General features: G+C 35.1%; 1 protein-coding gene across 10 annotated transcripts in view; it reads left to right on the forward strand.

Moving 5' to 3' along the window:
- Positions 1 to 19,654, forward strand: part of OSBPL1A (oxysterol binding protein like 1A) — a 71,323-nt gene that overhangs the window by 46,119 nt on the left and 5,550 nt on the right. For 8 of the 10 annotated variants that reach the window (XM_087707164.1, XM_014072541.2, XM_014072549.2 and 5 more), the window contains 10 exons: positions 9,584 to 9,659; positions 10,655 to 10,789; positions 11,194 to 11,291; positions 11,626 to 11,808; positions 12,300 to 12,407; positions 12,677 to 12,766; positions 12,970 to 13,090; positions 16,919 to 17,035; positions 18,436 to 18,559; positions 19,180 to 19,270. In XM_087707164.1, the coding sequence (XP_087563290.1) occupies positions 9,584 to 9,659; positions 10,655 to 10,789; positions 11,194 to 11,291; positions 11,626 to 11,808; positions 12,300 to 12,407; positions 12,677 to 12,766; positions 12,970 to 13,090; positions 16,919 to 17,035; positions 18,436 to 18,559; positions 19,180 to 19,270 (1,143 nt within the window). Of the gene's footprint in view, positions 1 to 6,049; positions 6,173 to 6,753; positions 6,778 to 9,583; positions 9,660 to 10,654; positions 10,790 to 11,193; positions 11,292 to 11,625; positions 11,809 to 12,299; positions 12,408 to 12,676; positions 12,767 to 12,969; positions 13,091 to 16,918; positions 17,036 to 18,435; positions 18,560 to 19,179; positions 19,271 to 19,654 lie in introns of those variants that run through there. The other 2 variants (XM_087707170.1, XM_087707171.1) reach the window with 2 other exon arrangements.

Genomic DNA, 19,654 nt, shown 5'->3' on the forward strand with positions numbered 1-19,654 from the left:
GTGACCCTGGGTAGAAGAGTTGCATTCAGATATTGCTCCTTCATCTGTTTTTTTTTTAACTGTAACAAAGAACAATAGTTCCTCGGTTAGGTGTAACAGATACCTAGTTTCTCAGGTTTCGCTATAGAGAGAACTTAATACGTGTACTTTTTCCCTTCAATTTGCATACAGTTAAAAGGAATCTCTACTTGTCATTTATTATTCTGCTTTTTATAGCGATTTTTTTTCTTATATAATGAAAATGGGAGGTATGTAAGCAAGTTAACTTTATATATCTATTAACAGCTGAATATTTATGGCTGGCCTCAGTGATGCATTCTGTTCAGAGGACAGTATAGATATAAAGAAAGACAAGTGGAAACTATGATTCCTTCACATCTTGAATAGAGCTGGGGGAAGAAGCAAGTTAAAATGATTATGAAGTGAGGAATTTTTCTTACCTCACTTAATTATCCAGTGATGGCTAACCTTTTTGTCCTCTCATGCCAAAATTGCATGTGCGACAGTACATGCGTGCCCACAATGCAATGCACTCCTGTCCCATGCACATGCGTGCATGACCACCCTGCGCTCTCCACATGTGCGCACAACCTCTCCATGCTCTCCCCATGTATGTGTGCTCCCTCCGTGCCCCATTTTGGCCTAGCAGGCCTCCCTGAAGCCTCCAGGGACCAAAAACAGGCTTCCAGGGGAGGGCGCACTCCCCTATGTGCTCCCCCCATGCTCCGCTTTGGGCCTATCAGGCCTCCCGAAACCAAAAACAGGCTGGGGGCACACTGCAGCCCCCACGCTTCCCCCAGCCCCACGCATGCACGCGCAACCCCCCTGTCTCCCACTCATGTGAACGTGTCTCCTGCATGCGCAGCACAGACCCAAAAACCAGCTGGTCAGTGGGGAGCACATGCACATGCGTGGTGGAACTGAGCTGGGCAACGGCTCACATGCCTGCAGAGGGGGCTCTGCATGCCGCCTATGGCACGCGTGCCATAGGCTCGCCATCACAGCTAGTATCCTTAATTTCCTGTATTATAGTATCATGAACCATTCCAATTATATCCCTAAAATGCCTGCATCCTCTGACCTGCAATATGGTAAATAAATAATTATTACATTTCTTAAGACAGTTGGCTGCTTTTTCTGTGCAAACAAGCAGTGGTAATTTCAATGTTTGTTTTAAGCATTAGAAACAAGCCGTAATTTGGCAAGTGTCCATAAAACATTGTAAAATGCCATTGCCAAAATTGTAAACAAGAGGTGATTGGAGCCTCCAGGCTCTTATTTCCTATTCCTCTGAGGTTTCTTTACTTTCCACTACAGATGTCTCTCATTATGCTTTTGGATCATTACATTTTCACATCTCTAATCTTGTCCCATTTTTTCCTTCTGTATTTATCAACAATTAAAGATTATTACTGGATTTTAATGGAATTGGGGTAGCATTTTGAAAACACTAGGATATTTCTTGAGAAGTAAAATCAAACCGCATAAGTGTATTTCAAGTATTGGTGAATGCCCTCTTCCAAACTATATTTGCAGTATTTGATCTCTTTATCTGGCATATGTCTGCATACATATTGATGTCAATTGTCATGCCTCTGTGGGAAAACAAGTCTAAATTTTGCTTTGCAGCAAACTTCCCCAAGGAGATAAAGCTGTTCAATGTTTCTATTTATCTTGGGATTTTTATATGGGTTGCTTGTCTTGTCATCTAATTACACTGCATTTGTAGCATAAATATGTGAATGTTTTATCATAGGGGTGGGGTATTTATAATTGTGTATTTGGGTACAAGCAAGATGTGTTATTGCACGCATACAGCTACTTTGTTTTAATTCTAAACATATTTTGGGTGAAAGTAATAAATACCTACTATGACAACAACTGTAGTATTGTTTATGTTCCATACAAAAGAGAGATCTGGCCGCAACCTTAGAGTTCAAACTATTGTGACATTTTTGGTTAGGGAAGACAATTTTTAAGCACCCTCAAAATCTGCTGTATTGACACCAGCCCAGAGTAGACGGGCACTGACAATACACACTGATTCTATAAATTGAAACTTCTCCTACTGAAGTATATGCTTCCACTTAGAAAAAAAGATACTGTAAAACTTTTTAAAACACTTCTGTAAAATAATTGCAAAAAGACCCTGGAAAACCATATTGGATAATATTATTTCAAAATTACTGAATGTATAAGCCAAGAAACACACTAAGCATCAGCTTCTCAAACAATCAAATCTGTCATTTCTTTTTCTTTTTTTATCCTACCTTTATTAATTTATAATAAAGACAGCAAACATACATAATACTCCTTCCTCCTTTTCCCCACAGCAACTCTGTGAGATGAGTTAGGATGAGACAGAGTCACTGGCCCAAAATCATCCAGCCAACTTTCTTGCCCAAGGCAGGACTTGAACTCCCAGTCTCCTGGTTTCTAGGCCAGGACTTTAACCGGTATAGCAAACTAGCTAAACTATATACAATATTAATACGATTATCAGTGCTCATTTATGTCATATTAGATTTTTTAAAATTGGTTCTACTTATAGATTGTGTAAAAACTACCTATCATATCTGTATTTGATAAGAGATCACATAATTTCCTACCTACTCTGTTGTCTCAACAACTGTGTGAAATTTATTAAATTTAGTGATTTTGACCAATTACTATCTCAAGCATCCAAATTTGAATCTGGACAGTTCTAGGAACTCCCTAAGAATAGAAAGTTGGATTTTTACTGTTCCCATGGACATTTTCTTTATCCACAAAGAAAAAAGTTGGTTTATTTGTTTGTCTGCTGGGAAGGAGTGTCATTTGTCAGTGAAACCAGAAATTAATGGTAGAACGGATAAGGTTCTTTCTGCCTTCCTCTTCTTTAATTCCTGTACATTAAGCACTTCCTGTGGGAACCTCCACCATACACCAGATGAATTGGCAGATTTTCTCTTCAACATTATTTCAAGGGAAGAATTGGAGGTGGGGAAAAGTGCATCTTGGGCCAAAGCAGTACGTTTGTGGAGTGAAATGAATAGGGAAGCAAGCTATTCTGCTTAGAAGACAAGACAGAGTTAGCCTTTGAAAGTACCTCAGACCTAGAGTAAGACAAAAATCAAAGTGAAAATCTTGATCCTGATTGGCCTGGGTGTAGAGAGGCATGAAATGGAAAAAATGCAAGAAATCACTTTTAATGGTTGTTATTCTAAGTCAGGATTTGTTGCTAAGGATTTGCTGAGCAAGTCAGATTGCTCAACAAACCAAACAAATGTAATGGTTTCAACCGCTTCCTACCATTTGTTCCACTGGTATCTAAACACCCCAAAGTTGGAAAAGTCATTGTAGCCTTTGAATAAATTAGAGATTGAGGAGCTGGGGAATTTTTTATGCATTTTGGGAGGCAAAAGTTTTTATGTACAGATTGTTGTTGCTTTGGATTTTTTTGTTGAGGGTTGAGTGGGTAGAATAAGCCCTGTGTGTGTTTGTGTGTGTGTGTGTGTGTGTGTGTGTGTGTGTGTGTGTTGTATTTGTATCTCGATAGATAGGCAGGCATAGAGAGAGTGGGGGGAGAGAGAGAGGAGAGAGAGAGAGAGAATACTTGCTTGCATATTTTTGAGGATTTGTTTGTGTGGACAAAACTCTGCATTTTCCATGTTTATCTGCGTAATTGTCTATGCATCACTAGTTTGCCTTTTATAAAAATTGATATAGTGTGAGAAAGAGATTTAATCATCTTATACTGAAGAAGAAACAAGAAGAAATTGGTCCACAAAGTTTTCAGTTTTTTTAAACCTGCACTTGCTCAATACTTTTGTAGTTAAGTAAGAGGTGGGGAGAATATATCAAAATAGAATTCTAGGTTCAAATATTTCAAGCCATGGTAAAGCAGACCAGGATTTGCAAGCATATTCAACCAAGAATTACACCGTAGTTTGTTATTTCAAGCAGAGTTAGATAGCCATACAAACCACAATTAGGCAAAAGACATCCTGAAAGTGTTGTCTGTGAATATCTGATAGAGATGGACTTGGATATGAACAATGGTGGAGCTAAAACTAAATTCACATAAGAAGGATTTATTTGCTTTGCTGTGCTTTTTTTAACCCTCCTGAGTCACTGATATAATCTTGGATTATTACTAAGCTATTGAGAGAGTTTTCATGTTCTATGTTTCTGTATATATGTAATATTGAAAGTACATGGTTGAAGAAGCTAAGAATACCAGGAATATTTGCAAAACCAAAAGTATGACCAACATTGATGTCTACTGCTCTGCATCTAATGGCCACCCACATACTTTCCACTTGATGAGAAACATTGTCTTACCAACTTCACTATTTCCAAAGGGAATTTTCATTCAAAATTCCTAATTTTGATCCAGACCAGAAGTTTGCCATTTTGGCATGTACTTAGAAGTGTATTCTCTGAGTAGCATTACCATCAAGACCTGAAGAGCATGAGTCAAACAGAAGAAATGAAGATTTCCAAAGTTGGCAGAAAATGGGGGGGAAAGCAACTAAACACCACAGCTTAATGGCCACAGCTTTTTAACAGTTGAAGAAGAAAAATAAAAGGGATGAAATGGAATATCCTGAAAAAAAATAACCAGGTACCAACTTGTTTGAAAACACTATATTACAACATTTTGTAGTAGATTCTGTTCAGTAAATGAAAAAAACAACAATAGTCTGTTTCACATATTAAAGAGTCTTTCATCCCAAAATATCTGAGATATCTGAATCCCTTTTTCTGTCACACCCAGGATTCCATTTGACTCCAATGGCTGATGATATGGTCACTGCCATCTTGAGGCAGAAAGTGCATGAAAACTTTAGTGTAAGCCATGAAATGATCTTAAAGTAGGCTAAGAAAACAAGTATACAACTCTACAACTTTCCCCAAAGCTATGACAAATGGTTTCCAGCCATTTGCAGCATTATAGTACCACACCCAATGCCCACCCTCCATGGCTCTGAACTCCTTCCAAAAATTAAAGTTGGCCCTTTAGCTTCAAAAGATGAGGCCCATTTTAAGGGAATAACACTCAAATGTGATTATATAAAGAGGGAGAGAGATTCGCCTAAAATCAGATCTTGAATTTACGGCTGATACACTGAATGTTTTTTGCTCAGTTCTCATGAGCGCTAGCAATTTAACATTCGCTTGCTTTTTTTATATTCCATCTTTTTTTTTTAATTGATCCGCTCAATTTAGTATAACCTAAACATATTATTTAGCTTGCCAAAACATTCTAGCCAATTTGAAATATTTTTTATCACAATTCTTATTTTTAATGGTTTGAAAACAGTTATGGGTAACTTCCAAAAATATTTGAGATAATTAAGTTTGAAGCACTTCTGAAGCATTTATTTTAAATAGGCAACATGTCCCTTTTATAGGTTGTGATATGAAAAGTAATCTGTGTTCTTTACTGTATTGCAAAAGCAAACATAGGTTTGTAGTAGTTTGTCTTCTCTAAACTAATCTTATTTTTATTTACCATATTTATTTATTTATTTATTTATTTATTTATTTATTTATTTATTTATTTATTTATACGCTATCAACCTCACTATCAAGCAAATTTGGGCAGCTTACAATGTCATAAATAGCAGTATAAAATAACTATAAGGTTAAAAACATTAAAAAAGTTAAAACATTACATTTTCTCCCTCCTTAAATGCACGGTTTCTGTTTTAGCAAATTACCTTTAGTTCAAAATTTGTTTTGGTACTAGTCAGATATGAGCAAGTGATATAAAATATCAGCTAAAAACTTATTTATTTTGTTAGTATTTTGCTCCTTTTATAGTATCTTCTCATGAAGAAAAAAAGATCCAACTGTAAAGTACTGCCCTATACTTCACAATAATAAGGAACATTAAAAACCTGATCCTAGAAATGAGATAATTTTTTGCTGGTCCACAGTTCAAAATAAATGCAAGGAATTTTCTTTCTGATTATCTTCATACAGCTTATTTCTGAAATGGAGAACATTTCTCTCACTTGTGAATTTTCTTTCAGATACCCTGGATCAAGGACTTGTCCTATAAAAGGGACTTCCTGTCTGTCTTCAAGTATATCAAAATGTTTACTGGATGCAGATCTATCCTGTGAAAGGACTACTGCTTTTTTTCCACAGATATAGTATTTGTAGATTAGCTAACAGATTCAAGGTAGAACCTCTAAATAGAAGGGGATGATGTTTTCATAAGAAGATACTCCACAGTTTAAATATAGGTTTTATGACTTCTACCTACCTAGCCTGGAGCTGTTTATGTTTTTCAATGGCTAAAGGTTTTTCAGTGTCTGTCAAATTCTCAAAGTTTGATTGGACACAAAGAACATAGCTCTAACAAGGGCCCGCCTTGTACATGTAGTTTATGTGGTATATAATATTAAAAAAAACATTTTTTCTTTTGAATGATGATGTCTAAATTATGCCAAAAATTATTTCTATATTTTTATACAATCTTAAAAGTGACCATTCACTGATCAATTCTGTCTTCACTTTTGGAATGATGATGTTTCTTTCTTTATTTAATCCAATGCAGTCTAAATGTTTTGCTAATCCAAGGTTGCAGGAACTAACTCTTCTTCCTATATTTTCCATCGCACTTGCTTCTTCCTTCTGGCATCTTGGCTTCTCCTATGCTACTCAATGCAAAACATGACATCATGAAAATTTGAACATGCATCATCTACAATGAAGCATGCAGACAAGAAATGAACAGAATTAAGAGTAGTTTGAGAATGATCCTAGGGCTCATCTAGGATACAGGTGGCAGTATAAGCTGTTGTTTGTTGTGATTCCTTAGTAGTGTTGCTAGTAAAATATAAGTAGGATCATTTTAGTAATTGGACAAAAATCAACCAAAGGAGGATATTTGCTGAAGGTTGGAGCTAGCTGAATTGTATTGAACTTAAGGAGGAAGTCTTAGAAATTACTTTTTGTAAAAATAATAGGAGTGGGTCAATGGGATTAAGGAGGTTTTCTGCTGGACCCTACAAGAGACAGAAAAGCAATTGAAGGAGTAAGGAGAATAAAAGGTTACTATTTTTCTTAAAACTTTCCTTAGCCTCAGCTGAGAAGTCTAGAGAAATATCACTGGAGGGTTTGGCAAAAAATTGAAAATTGGGGGGGACAGAGCATTACAGTTTTGTTTTAGATAATCGTGGAAGTTCTAAAAGAGATTATAGAAAATCTTCTCTATCTCTCCCCCCCTGGCTTCTTTGAGGTGGGAGATTTGACCATTTGCATGCCATTCTGGAGTTTAAATAATGTGTTTAAAAATGTGGTCCCTTCCAAGATTTGGAATAATTATGGCTTAGACAATATTTTCTTTAAAGTAGGCATCAGGCTAGTTTGATATGTCTCCACAATGACTGGGACTGGAAATTGTTTGATTATTCAATCAGAGTAACAGTACATTTCTCCTGTGATATGCCAAAGCACAAAACATCAGTTGAATTATATGGAGGTAATTCATTTATGTGACCTTAATTAATATAGTATATACAATTCCTCAAGTCAAATAGCTACAAAATAGAATAAATTATCCTTTAGAGACATTTCTTCACACATAGTAATAAAACTACACGCTCCTCAAGATTATCTTCTGTTTTAATATACTCGGAATGCTTGGCTTATGGAATATTGCTTTTTTATTTGTTTTTCTTGACATTCAGCGTTTGTTTCTCGGCAGAAGGTTGAACTAGAAAACTAAGGTCCCTTCCAACTCTATGAGTCTGTGATTATGGTATTTGTTTGGGAGATTAGTTCTGCAAATTTATTCTTCTGTATCATAAGGGATTATGGCCAAATTCTTCTCTGCTTCAATTGCATTGTTTTAAAATTTTAATATGCATAGTTTTAAATTTTTAATTGCTTTTCTATTTATCTTTTTATGTTCTGTAATCCACCTCAAGTTATCCTATCGGTGAGATGGGCAACATATAAATTAAATAAATAAATTTCACTTGGAAAGATAGTTTCATAGTGGTTCTATCTAAAGAATGAAGCATTTGAACATAGGAGTATACAGCAATATCCCTGATTAAAAACTAATGTTTATTAGTATGGTGATGGGCTTTTGAAGTTCTAGTGATGAAAAAAACCCCAGTATTTCCTGATTTGCAAAAAGTTGAAGGCATTTGGGTCCACATCAGTCAGTACAGACAAGTAAAAAGGAAGCTTCTCTAAAGAGGAGTTAGAGGCATAAAGAACTTTTACAGCCTGCACAATATGCATGTTCATTTTTTCTGACCATTATGGTCTCCATGAAACTAGTTTTCTGGGCTTCTCTGCTTCAAGCTATAACTGGGGAAAATCACAGTTACCTTGCAGGGGCATGATGAGTTATGCTGCAAAGCTCATCTGTATTCTGGAGTGATTCTTGCAAGAGAACAATTGAACAGTGACCATGAGTGTCCTTGCTTTTTGTACAATTTCAGATTAGTTTTGGAGATTTTATAAACTTACATGTATGGGAAAAACATTATGTATATATGTAGTCCTCTCAAATTGGGGGGCAGGGTTGGCTATCCAGAACTATTTTTGCCCAGCAGTGAGTATTCCCTAGTGTCAGAGTTCCAAGTAAGTTCCTAACTAATTAGTTTTTCTGATAATAGAATTGAGTTCTTATTATTGATTGTTAATAATAATGTTTTCTGTGACTAAATACCACTGAAACGATTTGATTGCAAAGAATTTAACACACTCCCAATCTTACAATTCAGTAAATTATAACCACATTGGGGAAACCAACATTAAGCTCAGATAGTTCTCTGTGATCCTTAGTTTTACTTCAGGAGTTGGCAATTTTCTTTCTTTCTTTCTTTTTTTGGGAGTATTCCATAAAGCTTTGCACACTATGTCAGAGGCTGAATTCCAAAATTGGGCGGGGTGAAGAACTGTTTTAGTGCTTTGAAGAAGCTCAGACTTTTTAAAGCATTTAGTTTAAACCTTTAATAACCTTCCCCAAATTCCCAAAATTGGGCCATGGGGAGCCAAAAGGTTAAGTTATTTAACCACATGTTCACTGGGAGCCTCCAATAGTACAAAAAATATGTTGGCATCTGTAACTTACAAGTTTTTAGAATATTTTTATGTCTAAAACAATCTGGATTCTTAGGAGCTGAGTGGGATAGAAATTGTTATAAGCAAGTAATTAAACTTGCTTCCCATAGTGTAAAACAGCTTCTAGAATTCTAGCTAGCACAGGAGACTGAGTATTCTGGGAATTGATACGCACCTAAGAAAGATGAAGGAGTCTCCAGTGCTCCAATATATAATAAGGCTCACATCAAATCCGTTATCTGCATTTGTCTCAAAACCAAAGATGTGGGGCTTTTTTTGTTTCATGCAAAGCACTTGGAAGTTTTACAATAGGATGCATAGCTCTGGTTTGAGAATTTATTCCTCATGAGTGAGTAGGTGTGGAAGAAAAGGGGTTGTTAAAACCCGGCTTATAGTACAAAGGTACATGGGCCTATGTTCAGGATTTATTTTAAATAGTAAAAAGTATATTATGTGTAAAAAATGTGGTAGCATATTAAATAGCTTTCTTCCCTCCGCTCCAATCTAGGACAAGCTTGCCCTCTCCAATGTTTTCAAGAAATGACTTCAGTATTTGGAGTATCTTGAGAAAGTGCATTGGAATGGTAGGTAAATATGATTTTTAACAGAGCCTTAATTACAAATTTGTATAATTTATGGTTTCATTATGTTTTAATCACAGTATTTCTGAAATAAATTATTATGTATTTTTATCCCTATAGAATGCATTAAAGAGAGCTTCTAGCCCATTCAACCACATTATTAAATCATTTTTGTCCATTTATTTACTCATTTATAAAATTTTGAGTGTTTTATTTTCAGCCCACAAATATTAGGAAAATTAATTGGTAGGGTAAAGAGATCTAAGGAGAGAAGAATTATTCAGAAGGTTAATATACCCACTAGGCATTGTTTTCCTGCAAAGATGGAGTGAGATTATAGTCAATTGTACATTTTCTCCCATTTTCCATTAGCTTCAGGCAAGAATTAAGACTAACTAAGAAAATGTAGATTTGTACTGCCAGCCAGGAGGTTGTTTGAATATGTTAAATATCCTACATGCATGTTAATAGAATAATATTTTGGATTTTTAAAAGTATATAGTGTGTATTAATTAGGTTCTGTACTTCACAAGTGAAGTCACCTAGTCAATATTGACTCTTTGCACTAATGCATATTAAAGAGCTCTAAATATTTGCTTAGACACCGTAAAGCAGAGACTAATAAGGCTTTATCTTCCATTCTTGTGTAACTTTGGTTTTACAATATAGTGTATATATTATCTTGCCTTCATGCTATGCATAGTTCTTCTCTTGCTTATCCATTTTATCATTCCAATAACCCTGTGAAAGAGGTCAGATTGAGAGTACAATGATCCAGAATCACAATCTTAAGATTTAGTATTCTTTTCTCTAGACTTGAATATGATACTCATCAAGCCAATATTGGCTGTTCTTTAAATTAATAGTATGAATTTATATTTAGGTTCATGTTTATTTATTTTGCTAATAGTCTACCTTTGTTTTTATGGTAAACCAAAACTATTCAGAGATAGCTCTATAAACATTCACACACACTTTTGCTTTTAAATTTCTTCTAGGAGCTATCCAAGATCACTATGCCAGTAATTTTTAATGAGCCCCTGAGTTTTCTACAGCGACTGACAGAATACATGGAGCATACATACTTAATTCATAAAGCCAGCTTGCTTTCTGACCCAATTGAAAGAATGAAGGTACTTCCCTCTCAAGCGTTGGAAAATAATTGGGTTGTTTATTTCTAGAAAATCTTATGAATTTAAGTGAAGGCTTTTTGAAGAAATAAAATGGGATTTTTACAGTGATATTATAAAAGTGAAGCTACTGAATATCCAACCTGCAATTTAGCTTTAAGCAGGTTTGTTAACTTCTTAAAAACTAATGGTGATAATTTAATCTTTCTTTTTAATATTTTAAAAACTACCTTTTTCATATAAGAGAATCAGAATATGTCTGTCTGTATAGTCATTAGAAATTTAGCCTGAGTCAAATGGGCCTGATTTGACTTTATGAGAATTAATGTTTCAAAAGCTGCAGATTAAATAAGATTTTTCTAGCGAAAGTCAAAAGAAATAACTTAACAAATTTACTTTTTCAACAGTGTGTAGCTGCTTTTGCTGTCTCAGCTGTAGCCTCTCAGTGGGAACGTACAGGAAAGCCATTCAATCCACTACTTGGAGAGACATATGAACTTGTCAGGTAATAAATGCACTATCAAACTGTTCCAGGTATTTTTTCCTGGACATGAAGTGGAAAGACAAAATAAGCCTGCTGTGGTTTATGCAGTGTTAAAGTATTAACTCCCAATTTAGTGGCTGGATTAATTAAAATCTTCATTTGAGAATTATCTTTCATGTCTTTTCTGTGTAGTTCAGTACTATTGGTATATTAAGAAAACATAGGTCACCCTCAAATATTCCAGTAATAATTAAAATTTTGATTTTTGTGTGATAAAAATTGATATGGAAATGTGTGTATTTTACTCCGTTTTGTAGATAAACATTGCTAATTATCACTTTATTTTACTGCATAGAGATGATCTTGGATTCAGACTCATCTCAGAACAAGTTAGTCATCACCCACCAATCAGTGCTTTTTATGCTGAAGGACTGAATAATGACTTCATATTTCATGGTTCCATTTATCCTAAACTCAAATTTTGGGGAAAGAGTGTTGAAGCAGAGCCAAAGGGAATAATAACTCTAAAGCTGCTTGAGTAAGTTGGTCCGTATTAATCTTAGGGCTAGATTAGAAATTGCAAGCAATGCAGACATAGAATGAATGGAACTTTAATCCATTGTGTGAACACAAATAATAGTAAAGTATGTGACTATTTTATTAAAATCACTTTTAATGTGACTTATAATAAATTGACCTTAATAATATATATTTGACAAGCCGGTAACTACATAGAGTAATGTTCTTATCTTGAAAACAACTGAACTATTCTGAAATTGTCATTTTTTTAGGAATTCATATTATTATATTAAGAAAACAACCTCCTTCTATCAGTAGATCTTTTTTTCCTGGATTATCTGTGCTATGGGAAACATAAAGCAAATATTTGTGTGTGATTGATAGTATCAGATTTGCTGTTGTAATGGGAAATAATAAATTAATATCTTGATTTGTGCACTTTTTAAGATGGTATGGTCATTTTAAAAGCCTTGTATGAATCTTAATTGGTTTTGTTATTTTCCTTCTCAGACACAATGAGGCTTATACATGGACGAATCCTACATGCTGTGTACATAATATTATTGTGGGCAAACTTTGGATTGAGCAATATGGAAATATGGAAATAACCAATCACAAGTAAGTTAGAAATTTACTATTTGGTTTGACAGTTAAATTTGCTTCACATTAAACATTAATAGAACAACTACTTTAATTTCAAGGTAACAATAAACAACAAGTAAAGTTGTCACTGTAAGGAAATAGTAACCACTAGTAGATTAGCAAACTAATATCCATGCTGAACATGAGAGTAGGGGTTTTTTTTGTTTATTTTTTAAAAAGTTCCATTAGTAGTACACTTCAAGGATAATGTAGTATATTTAAGGGCCTTCATATTTCTTTCATAGAACTGGTGAAAAATGCATGCTAAATTTCAAGCCCTGTGGCCTATTTGGAAAAGAACTACACAAAGTTGAAGGCTATATTCAAGATAAAAGGTAAATAAAAACAGTTATTACTAAAATATGTGGAGAGAAATAAATATTTCAGGGATGTGAATTATTTGATAATGTGGTTCAAATACAGTATTGAGAACATTCTGTAGCTTCTGCTTTGTGTAACTTTGGTACAAAATAGGAACCTAGCTAATCCCAAACACTCTAATGTTTCTCAAATTAATTGTTTTCGGGGGTTTTGACAGCAAAAAGAAACTTTGTGCACTCTACGGAAAATGGACCGAGTGTTTATACAGTGTTGATCTTACTACATTTGAAGCTTACAAAAAGAATGACAAGAAAAACACAGAAGAGAAGAAAAACAAGGTATTATTAATAGAGTAGCAATAGTAATTTCTATTTAAATATTGAAAGAATAAGTATTCTGGTCTGAACTAACTGTTGGAAGATATGCATGATTTTGAAAATTATTTCATAAACTCCATGCTTTCTCAAAAAATATGTTAAAAGTTTTCTTTTCTGGGATTCCATTGACTATCACACATACTCTAGGACAATTCAGATAATCATCATGGTTCCACTCATCTCACTTATGTTTCTCACTTGTGAACCGCATCAGACTACTTTCCACTTTTGATATACTCTAAAATCTACTTCATGCTAGTTTGGAATTCCTCATGAAAGCCAGCAAATTCGATGCCAATATTTTAATTAATGGCTGAATGGATGGCTTTTTGACATAGTAGCCAGGAAGAAAACTTTTGAGCAATAGAGTAAAATATAAACAGATTAGATTAGAACACAGATGTCAGACTCTCTGTGCCACATTGCTGTCACGTGACATTTCATGACATTTTCCCCATTTGCGGAGCTGCAGTAAAATTAAAATAAAAACTTAAGACAATAACAGATTAAAAAGGTAAGAGGAATGCTAGTATTCACATTACTAAACTTCAGATAGTCATTCAAACTAGTGGATTGAATGACTTGCTTAATACCTAATAACTATAAATTTAGAAACCCTTGGAAATATTTCAAAATAGGCAATGGGTTTATTTCTATTACATTTGCAATGTTATTTGCTTTGGCCATAGGTTAATTATTGCAAGATAGGTTATCATTAAAAGTTGTGAGTTTAATTTTTTCTTTGTTCTTTTTTAAGATACGGGATTATAGTATTCTAAATGTCCCAGATTATGTCCACTATGGGGTTCATCAACTAATGTAGAAAAAAGCCAATTTGGTCTAGTGGTTAAAGCACTGGGCTATAAGCAAGAGACTGAGTTCAAGACTCACCTCGGCCATGAAAGCCAACTGGGTGATCTTGGACTCTCAGCCCAACTACCGGGTGGTTGTGAGGGAAATAGGAGGAAGATGATACGTTGGATATGTTTACCACCTTGAGTTATTTGTAAAAAATAATAAAAGTGGGATATAAATAAATAAAAGACCTCAAGCATTTATATTATGACATTATTCAAAATAAAGGTAATTTCTTATTTACCAACGTATGGCTGATTCTGTTTTCAGTATGTTTTCAAGTCAAATCAGGTATTTACAGTATTTATGTCCATTTGGAGTGTCTTCATTTTAAATGCTCCTGAATAGTTCACTTGTTAGCTGCATCATCAGTCACATTAATGATATTCTAAAGAAATACAGAAAGACTATAGAAATTTATTGTTGTCTTCAAATGGCCTTTCTGCTTATTCCAGGGGAATAAGAACACATACAGGAATACTATGCTTTTCTTCTTAGGTACTTTGACAAATATGGTTAAATAAAAACTTGCTACAGTTTTGGAGCAAAATACCCACAATAAGAACAGAGTGCTTGGTCCTGAAGCACTATGTACGTAGTCAGAAAAGGTATGGAATATCACAGCTCAATTGATGAGAGAGATTTAAAGTTGAGGTTCTTTTAGAAACTTTTGAAGCTTTCTAGTTTCATCGGCCCACATTTTTTCATATACCACTACAAAGGCTTAAATGTACCATAACTTGACTATAGCAATTATCACTGAGGGAGTTTAAGTTTGCATATTTCATATAAATGAAGTATGGTAATGTATAGGTTTGTTTTCTCATTTTATGGAGACGGTAAAAAAAATTATACGCTCAAAATGTTTAGATACACACAGGCATTTTTATGTATTTGGCTCATGGCTTACATCATAAACCATGTTTAAAATTCCTAATAATTTGCCATGGGAATTGGCTGTTTGAGAAAGGGAAGTATTTATGATGTACATGACTTTTTATGGATGAGTAATTGCAAAAAGATATCCAATTCTTCTATAAATTATATGATACCAAAATTTTCATCACGTTACATAAAAGTCCATGAACAAAAGAGTAACCAATGTACTTGGAATTTGAGGCCTTGGTGTTTGTTTAGTAACATTTTAATAGTTCCGAGTACTATTCTAAATTATTTATAAATATGGCTCTGCTATCCAAAAAAGTAAAAAACCAATACCAGCATATATTAAATTTAATTGAAGCAAAGGTGTTATAAGCTTTTTCTTAAAACCTGGGAGGAACTGAACACTTCAAAAACAAATGAGGCAGGACAGGTATTTCTAGTTTGGGACCTGCAGAACAAAAAGGTTTAGAAAGCAAGAAAAGTATTGAGAAACAAAAAATTCAAGTAGGAGAAGAACATGGCAAAATACTTGCTGAAATTTACAAACATACATTAGTTTTTCTCAATTGTGTTATATCAGATTAAGCAAGTATATCCCACTAGCATTTTGCAATATTTAAAAATAACATGTTTTGGGAATGTTAACCTTGGAGTTAGAGCAGAGGTGGTATTCAGCAGATTTTGACCAGTTCTGGAGAACTGGTAGTGGAAATTTTGAATAGTTTGGAGAACTGGTAAATACAACCTCTGGCGAGCCCCGCCGCCCCCATCTATTCTCTGCCTCCCAAGTCCCAGTTGATCGGGAGGAAATGGGAATTTTGCAGTAACTTTCCCCTGGAGTGGGGTGGGAATGGAGATTTTACAATATCCTTCCCCTGCCTCGCCCACCAAGCCATGCCTCGCCCGCCATGCCATGCCCACCAAGCCACACCCACAGAACTGATAGCAAAAAAAATTGAATCCCACCACTGAGTTAGAACATACCAGCTATCTAATTTATTGAAGTAGATGTGCTTTCTAGGGCATGCCTACGTAGGCAGGAAAAAATGAGCCACAGATTTTGGTTTTTTAAAGTCCTCATCTGCTCTTGATTTCTGAGTTGACTACCAAGAAAGGGTCTCATCTTTTTCTGGCTTCTTCAGAAAATAGTTGATGGGCAGTCCATTGCCTTTTTCTGTTGGCCATAGGAAGGACTTGATGTTAGCCTCCAGTTGATGTTAGTTCTGATTACTGAAAAGAGGGCCCTTTTCTTCTCTGCTAACCTGTTTGCTTTTCTGTGCATTTACCAGTAGAAGTGAATAATCCAATACTGCAACCAAACCAGTGAAACATCTCTAAACTTGGACATGCATCCACAAAGGGAGATCTTATTATCAAATCTTCAGAATTATTCATTTTTATTAGCCCATTTTCCCTAAAGGTTTCTTTGCCATTGTAAACATGGTATCTATAAAAAAATAAGACATCAAGTTCAAGATGTTATTTTAGCAATTATTTATATAGTTGTATAGGGTAGGAGTCTCCAACCTTGTTAACTTTAAGCCTGGCGGACTTCAACTCCCAGAAGCAAAGCTGGCTGGGGAATTCTGGGAGTTGAAGACTGCCAGGCTTAAAGTTGCCAAGGTTGGAGACCCCTGATATAGGGCATGGTGACCTAGTGGTTAAGGTGCTGGGCTTATCGACCAGAAGGTTGGCAATTAGAGACCCAAGCACCACGTGACAGAGTGCAGCTCTCATTCTTGCTGCAGCTTCTGCCAACCTAATAATTTGAAAGCATGCAGATGCATAGTAGATAAAAACATACTACATCGATAGGAGGGTAACAATATAGTCATGCCAGCCACATGAGCATGGAAGCATCATCGGACAACACTAGTTTCCTCAGCTAGGAATCTGAAATGAGCACCAATCCTTAGAATCAGACACAACTGGACACAGGAAATCTTTACCTTTTTTATACGGTTGTATATAGAGCTGCATTATGTTTACAGAGCTGCACTAAAATGTTATTTCTGGGTGTAATGTGCTGGTTTTCACACTATGTTGTAGACAGGCAATTCTGATGAGCCAGATGAGATGCCCTTGCCAGAATGTGAAAGTATGTATGTGATCCCTGGAAGTGTGTTGTTGTGGAAAATAGCTCCAAGGCCTTCAAACTCAACACAGGTAAGAGGAGCCTTGAATTCAATGGTATACATTAGTGTTTTTCAACCTTGGCCAATTTATCTGTTTAATATAATTTATATAGCAAGCTGGCTAAGGAATTTTGAAAGATGAAGTCCAAACCACTTAAGTTGCCACAGTTGAGAAACATTGGTCTACATTTTTGTCAGTCTTGCTGTCGGAAATTACACAGTGAAGAAAGTGGTGGTGGGGGAGTAAACCTTTTACCTAAATATAATTAGTTTATTTAATGGGAGCAGTGACTAATAAAGTTGCATTAGTAGCCTTCTTGCCTGAAGTTTATCACTTGAATTATTTTTCTTTCCTCTTAATACTAGTTAGGATTCTACTTTTTTAACATTGAGAATTGAAACATAGCTTATGCAGGAAAGCTCATTCTTCGTTTGTGAGAAGTCCACGGGTTACCTTTGAACCTTATTGTTGGAGCTCCCTAAATTGTGTTGCCAAATTCCAAAAAGTTTCCTGGAAGATAAATAAAATTGGGGATTAAATGGGAAGATATTTTGTTTGGGTTCTATTGCATACAAAAAAACTCTTTCTCCAAATTGAAAACAATTAACATCCCACCCACTTTTTCTTTAAAAGTGGGCAGCTCGATTCCAGTAAATGCCTGCTACCAGCTTCTGATTCATCAATATAATTTCTCTTTTTCTATGGTTCAAGTGCCTCTTCAATAACTTTAATTTTGTTTGCATATTTTGCATATATAGAAATAGAGAGCCAGTTTGGTGTAGTGATTAAGGCGTCAGGCTAGAAAGCCAAAGACCATGAGTTCAAGTCCCACCTTAGCCATGAAAGCCAGCTGGGTGACCTTAGGCTGGTCATTCTCAGCCCAATTCACCTCATAGGGTTGTTGTTGAGGGGAAAATAAGAGAAGGAACGAATGTTGGTTATGTTTGCCCCCTTGAATTATTTGTAAAAATAATAAAGTGGAAGATAAACATATAAGGCCTTTCTTCCTTCCTCTAGCCCAGAGAAACCTTTCCAGCTTTGCGGACCAGTGGGGGGGGGAATGGGATGGTTCCGTGCGAGTGGCAGGCAAGCGCGCACGCAGCTCCATTTACGTGACTGGTGGGAACACGTACCCACCACTCAGGCAAATGGGGCACATGCTCGCATGCTGCTCACGCAAGTGGGGATGTGCACATTTGCACATTGCTTCTGCAGCCTGGTTCCAAATGGCTCATGGCCTGATAATGGGCCACGGCCCAGGAGTTGGGAACCCCTGCCCTAGGCCACTTTAATGTAATTAATATAGAAAAAGGTCCTGAAGTGATTCCCTAACAATTTGATTGGATACTTCCTTTAGAGGCTGCAAACATATTAACAACTAATATTTCTTTATAAGTGGAACATTCTAAAGCCATTTGTTTTGTTTTTAGATGTACAACTTTACTACTTTTGCTATGATGTTGAATGAATTGGATCAGGAAATGGAAAGTGTTATTCCTAAAACTGACTGCAGGCTAAGGCCAGATGTAAGAGCTATGGAAAATGGTGAAATAGGTAACTCAATAGTCTGGGTTTAAAGTTTCTTGACAAAAGAATGTTGAAATATTTAAGTCTATTATGGCAATCGTGTTTTACAGAAAAACTTGTTGATACATACGCTAGTGAATAAAAAAGTAGTGCAGTAAGATTGTGCTTTGGTACACAAGGCTCTTCTTTTCAAAACAGCCACATCTTTTTGAATTTACATAGTGGTTCCTATCTGTTTCCCCATAATTGGGGATTGGTTGATTTTTTTTTTGTAACAATGCTGTTAAAGTATTGCTTTTATATAAATAAATATGCATATTGTACAAAATATTGTAAATGTATAAAGGAAAAAGTTATTCTTGAAAAGAGAAGAGGAGAAGTAAATACCAAATATTCCAAATTAGCCAACTCATTTATTTGGAGCATGGAAGATAAAAGGGTTAATTTATTGTTAATCAGCTACTTAATAAAGTTTGTGAAAATGCACAGAAATTATATAAATTATACTAATGAAAAAATATTTATGAATGATCATTATTGCTAAATTTATACATTGCTACCACTTAAATATTATTTTAATAGATTATAATTTGATACATCCTGTGTTTCCCCCGCTCCCCACCTTTAAAAAAAAAAACTTTTGGTAGATGTAGCCAGTGAAGAAAAGAAAAGGCTTGAAGAAAAACAAAGAGCTGCTCGTAAAAACAGGTCTAAATCAGAGGAAGACTGGAACATAAGGTTAGTAAACAGAAAATTATGTTCATGATAAGATAATGGACAAAATTGCTTTGAATTTAGCCTCTTGCCTAAATTTGCTTAATATTACCATTGTTTAACATTACCATTGAGAGATTCATTGCTTGCGAGGTGCTGTGCTCTTAGAATTATTATTCTAAAAAAATGGCAATACTCACCTTCTTGTATCTTAAACATTGTACAACAATAACTGGTCAATATTCTGTTCCTTTGATTCAGAGCTTCTTGATATAATAACTCTTGTTTCATGCTTTCGAAAGGTTTGGATTTGGCATTACCTTCTCATTTTTCAGGAAAAGAATTTGCTTTTTGGTTAGCAGTACGCAATCACTTATTAGTGAAATTACTCAAGAACTTAAGAAGAAA

The sequence above is a fragment of the Thamnophis sirtalis genome, unplaced genomic scaffold (assembly GCF_051295495.1).
Source record: "Thamnophis sirtalis isolate CommonGarterSnake01/CBP01778 unplaced genomic scaffold, rThaSir2_p1.2 scaffold_2, whole genome shotgun sequence".
NCBI lineage: Eukaryota > Metazoa > Chordata > Lepidosauria > Squamata > Natricidae > Thamnophis > Thamnophis sirtalis.